At 40.3% G+C, this 5,659-nt stretch overlaps 1 protein-coding gene across 1 annotated transcript in view; it reads left to right on the plus strand.

Moving 5' to 3' along the window:
• Mtf2 (metal response element binding transcription factor 2) overlaps positions 1–5,659 on the plus strand; it is a 72,688-nt gene that overhangs the window by 53,187 nt on the left and 13,842 nt on the right. The window contains exons 7-8 of the mRNA XM_013018236.1: positions 3,958–3,970; positions 4,332–4,399. Coding sequence (XP_012873690.1) covers positions 3,958–3,970; positions 4,332–4,399 — 81 coding nt within the window. The remainder of the gene's footprint in view (positions 1–3,957; positions 3,971–4,331; positions 4,400–5,659) is intronic.

Consider the following 5,659-nt stretch of genomic DNA (forward strand, 5'->3'; position numbering starts at 1 on the left):
ACTATCTCTGAGCTCTTCAGCTCAAGGCAAACACTCTGCCACTTGAGTCACAGTGCCATTTCTAGTTTTCTGGTAGTTAATTAATTGGGGATGAGTCTCACTGATGAACAAGAAATGTGCTCATTACTCATATAACTGTAACCCTCTATGCAGCATCTTTACAATAAAACAAAATTAAAAAAGTCTCATTGACTTTTCTGCCTGGGCTGGCTTTGAATGGCAATCCTCAGATCTTAGCCTCTTGAGTAGCTAGGATTACAGGTGTGAGACACCGGCACCTGACTTCTGATTTATTATAGTTGCAATTTTAGTTTGCAAAACACAGAAAAATGAGCTTTGGATCCTTTTCTGAAAAGTGTAGTTTTATGCAAAATACTTCTGAGAATGCCATTTAAAATAGGTAAGAATTCTGAGAAATCATGAGAATAAATGTAAGAAAGCAAAGTTCATTGTGGTTTTCCTAAAGTAAAAATGGTTTCAGAAATCAGGTCAATTTTGCTAAATTTTTTTCAATACTTTAAATTGAACTCAGGACTAAAAAGTGAAAGTGTTCTTCCACATGAGTTACTCCTCATTGCTCTGCCTTTTCCGTTTTCATTTGTTTTTCAGGTAGGGTCTCAAGTTTTTGCTGGGCAGGCCTTGGACTGCCACACTCTTATCCTTGCCTCCTTAAGTAGCTGGTAATACAGGTGCACAGTACCACACCAGGCCCACAAAGAAAAGGCTAACAAAAGTGTTTTGTCAAGTTCTAGGGTGTAGAACTATTGGAACTTGATTTCATGTAACAAAATGTGAGCTGATGAAAACTTGATGTTTAATTAAAACAAACAGTATGGTAATCAATGAGGGAGACCAGTGGAGGACCACATTCAGGATAAGGTCCCCTCCCCTCCTCCCCCTCTTAGGAAAGCATGTCAGAGTCAAGAGAAAGGATCATCTGGAAAAATGGAGTTGATAACAAAAAAATGATATTTTTATTTTATTTATTTTTATTTTTTTTGTCTGTCTTGGGGCTTGACTTCGGGGCCTGGGCACTTTCCCTCAGCTCTTCAGTTCAAGACTAGTGCTCTACCACTTGAGCCACAGCACCACTTCCTGTTTGCAGGTGATTAATTGGAGATAAGAGTCTCATGGATTTTCCTGCCCAGGCTGGATTCAAATGGCAGTCCTCAGATCTCAGCCTCCTGAGTAGCTAGGATTATAGGGGGGAGAGGGGGACACTGGCATTAATGACATTTTATTTATTTATTTTTTGGGTCCAGTCATGGGGCCTGAACTCTGGGCCTGGGTGCTGTCCCTCAGCTCTTCAGCTCAAGGCTAGTGCTTCTACCACTTGAACCACAGCACCACTTCCAGCTTTTTTTCTTTTTGCTTATGTGGTGTTGAGGAATAGAACCTAGGGCCTCATGCATGCAAGGCAAGCACTCTACCACTGAACCACCTTCCCAACTCCATTAATGACATTTTAAAAGATTCTTTTAGGCATAAATAGTAGTGAAGATAGAACAGGATATTCAATTTGATAGCAGCTCATTTGGTAAGATTCTCTATTCAGGTTGATAGGAAGAAGCAGGGAAAAAGAATTCGCAAAAAACTTTATATAAAGTAAATAAAGATTGTGTCTGTTAAAAACTAATCTCATACTTAAAAATAATGCTTGTTTTTAGATACTTTCAGAATTAATCTTGTAAGAGCAATGGAAGGTTTTACCTACCTGTGGAACTAGCTTCTTCCATAGGTCCATAACCTGTTGTCAGTAGTAATAGCTAAGCCAAGATTGAATGACTAGGCTTCATTCTCTTACAAAAGAGATTGTAGCTCAGGTCAGTAATCTAGTTTACTCAGGAGACTGAGATCTGAGAATTGTAGTTTGAAGCTACCTGAGGCAGGAAGTCCACAAGACAGTTTCATTTGGTAAAAGAACAGACTACTGTAGTTTTTTTTTTTTTTTTTGTCAGTTGTGGGGCTTGAACTCTGGGCCTGGGTGTGCCTGCCCCTCATCTCTTCAACGCTCTACCACTTGAGCCACAGTGCCACTTCCAGCTTTTTCTGCTTATGTGGTGCTGAGGAATCGAACCCAGGGCCTCATGCATTCAAGTCAAGCACTGTACCACTGAGCCACCTCCCCAGCCCACTACTGTAGTTTTAAATCAACTGTGAAACTGGGCACAGTAGCTCACACCTATAGTCCTAGCTACTCAGGAGGCTGAGATCTGAGTATCATGAATTGAAGCTTGGGCAGGAAAAATTTGTGAGATTTTTTTCTCCAATTAACTACCAAAAAGCTGGAAGTGGAGCTGTGGCTCAAGTGATAGAGCGCTCGCCTTGAGTTCAAGCTCCAGTAGTGGCACAAAAAAAGTCAAGTGTGGTATCTTCTAAGTGTGCTTTCTTTCTTTCTTTTTTTTTTTTTTTTGTCGGTCGTGGGGCTTGAACTCTGGGCCTAAGCGTTGTCCCCATGACCTTCAGCTCAAGGTGAGCGCTCTACCACTTGAGCTACAATGCCACTTCCAGTTTTCTGGTGGTTTATTGGAGATAAGAGTTTCATGGACTTTCCTTCCCGGGCTGGCTTTGAACTGTGATCCTCAGATCTCAGCCTCCTGAGTAGCTAGGATTACAGGCGTGAGAGCCACTAGCGCCTGGCTCAAACTGTGCTTTTTTTTTTCTTAAAGTTTTTTGGCTTTAATTTATCATGATCCTTTGTCATTAATTTTTTACTTTTTAATAAATGAGCCCAAACTTTGAATGAAGACCCAGAAAAATCTTGCTGACAAGGGTTGGGTAAGACCTATTGGATCAAATAGAATATTTTCTAAGCCGGGCACTGGTGGCTCTTGCCTGTAATCCTAGCTACTCAGGAGTCTGAGATCTGAGGATCTCTCTCAAAGCCAGCCTGGGCAGGAAAGTCCATGAAACTCTTATCTCCAATAAACCTCTAGAAAACCAGAAGTGGTGCTGTGGCTCAAGCGGTAGAGGACTAGCCTTGAGCTGAAGAGCTGAGGGACAGTGCCCAAGCCCAGAGTTCAAGCCCCATGACTGACCAAAAAAAAAAAAAAGAATATTTTTCTAATATTGAATATATAGATTTTATAATGGTTTGTGATGACAGAAAATTATGAGCAATTTAGAATGAGTTAAGTTCTACAAAGTTAGGATATTAAAGCAAAACTACACTCAAAGTTAGTAAATAAAAGCCCCCAGTTTCACAGTATTATTTATTTTTTATTTTTTTTTTGGGTCCGGTCGTGGGGCCTGAACTTTGGGCCTGGGCACTGTCCCTCAGCTCTTCAGCTCAAGGCTAGTGCTCTACCACTTGAACCACAGCGCTACTTCCGGCTTTTTTCTTTTTGCTTATGTGGTATCGAACCCAGGGCCTCAGGCATGCAAGGCAAGTACTCTACCACTGAGCCACCTTCCCAGCCCCAGTTTCCTTTCATTTTCTTTTCTTCTTTTTTTTTTTGTTCGATCCTGGGGCTTGAACTCAGGGCATGGGCGCTGTCCCTCAGCTCTTCAGCTCAAGGCGCGTGCTCTACCTCTTGAGCTACAATGCTACTTACAGTTTTCTAGTGGTTTTTATTGGAGATAAGAATCTCACAGACTTTCCTGCCCAGGCTGGCAGCGCCCTACCACTGAGTCACCTTCCCAGCCCCTCACAGTATTTTTTAAAATAGAGATTATGGTAATAGTAGAAGTTTCAGGAAATAAATTATATTTCTCATAACTTTTTTTTTCTTCCAGTTCTGGAGCTTGAACTCAGGACCTAGGCACTGTCCCTGAGCTTCTTTTGCTCAAGGCTAGCACTCTACCATTTGAGCCACAGTGCTGCTTCCAGCCTTTTCTGTTTATGTGTTACTGAGAGATTAAACCCAGGGCTTCATGCATGCTAGGCAAGCACTTTCCCACTAAGCCACATTCCCAGCCCTCTCATTACTTTTTATACTTCTCCCTTTTGATATATAGTAGGATCTTTATGGTAAATATTAAAATAATTCTAGCATATTATTTCTTCAAGTCATAGAATTAAAGGAAATCAGGAACCACTAATATTAAAAATGTCATTTTTATAGCATCTTTTTACTTCCTAAGCATACCATTTAATTCAAACATTAAACTAATAACACAGTACAAGATTTATTTTCTTTTTTGTAGCTAAGAAACTAAGTTGTGAAAGGTGAAATGGCCCTAGTAGGTCACGTAGTATAGACCTGAAATTAGAACTAGTCAGTTCTCTAGTTAGTTTTCTAGTTCTTTGCATCAAATTGCCGCTGTCTAATGCCAGTATATTCAAATAGATGACATTGTACCATGTTTAATTGTTTTTTAATATTTCACAGCTGGCAGACACACCAAAATCTGAAAGATACGAGCATGTTCTGGAGGCATTAAATGATTACAAGACCATGTAAGTTGATTTATGTATTTCTATGAAGGAGACAGTTACTGAGTGTAAAGAATAGATAAGAATTGTAGGATTGGTGTATGTAACAAGTTTTTACCATTTTGAAACTTTGAATGTCTACATTTTGGAGGCACAATAAAGCAGGGATTATTGAGGAATAGAAAAAAGAAGCCAGGTGCTGGTGGCTCATGCCTATAATCCTAGCTACTCAGGAACCTGAAATCTGAGGATTGCTGTTCAAAGCCAGCCTGGGCAGAAAAGTGCATGAAACTCTTAACTCCAGTAAACTACTCAGAAAAAGCCAGAAATGGGGTGTGGCTCAAGTGGTAGAGCACTAGCTTTGAGACAGAAAGGCGTAGGGACAGTGCTCAGGCTATGAGTTCAAATCCCAGCAACAGCAAAAAACAAAAAAGATTATTTGTGGGAATGAGTAGGTGGGAATCATATCAGTATCTTCAAAGAGATTTTGGTCTGTTCTTTTTGAAAAAGCGTATTTAGTAATTTGCTTATTTTTATAATGCAGTTGTATTATTGTATATACCTGTTATAGAAAGGTGGTAGTATTACTGGTTTGAGCTGTCTGAGATAATTAAGTGATATTTTCCTATATTCTTATTAATCTCTGCCTTTTTAAAAACCAGCATATTTATATATATTTTTTTCTTAACATTCTTGGGGCTTGAACTCAGGGCCTGGACACTGTGCCTAAGCTGCTTTTGATCAAGGCTAGCACTCTACCACTTGAGCCACAGTGCTACTTCCAGCCTTTTCTCTTAATCTGATACTGAGGAATGGAACCCAGAGCTTCATGCATGCTAGGCAAGCACCTTGCCTCTAAGCCAGAGTCCCAGCCCCATATTTAAATTTCTTGAAAATACTTTCAAATTGTCACAAAAATCTTACAAATGTGTTTATATAGACTCCAACAAACTACTAAATTATGCAATTTTTCTTACAAGTTGCTGTTTTGAAGTTGCCAGTAATTTTCATTAATTAATGTGTCTATTACTAGTGACTAAATCATTGAAGTATCTAAGCAATCTGTAAGGCAACTGATAAAATATTGGTGGAGGGCTGGGAAGGTGGCTCAGTGGTAGAGTGTTTGCCTTGCATGCACGAGCCCCTGGTTGATTCCTCAGCACCACATAAGCAGAAAAAGCCAGAAGTGGTGCTGTGGCTCAAGTGGTAGATTACTAGCCTTGAGCTGAAATGCTGAGGGACAGCACCCAGGCCCAGAGTTCAGGCTACATGACCCCCCCCCCC

This window comes from Dipodomys ordii, unplaced genomic scaffold (assembly GCF_000151885.1).
Source record: "Dipodomys ordii isolate 6190 unplaced genomic scaffold, Dord_2.0 Scaffold39, whole genome shotgun sequence".
Taxonomy (NCBI): domain Eukaryota; kingdom Metazoa; phylum Chordata; class Mammalia; order Rodentia; family Heteromyidae; genus Dipodomys; species Dipodomys ordii.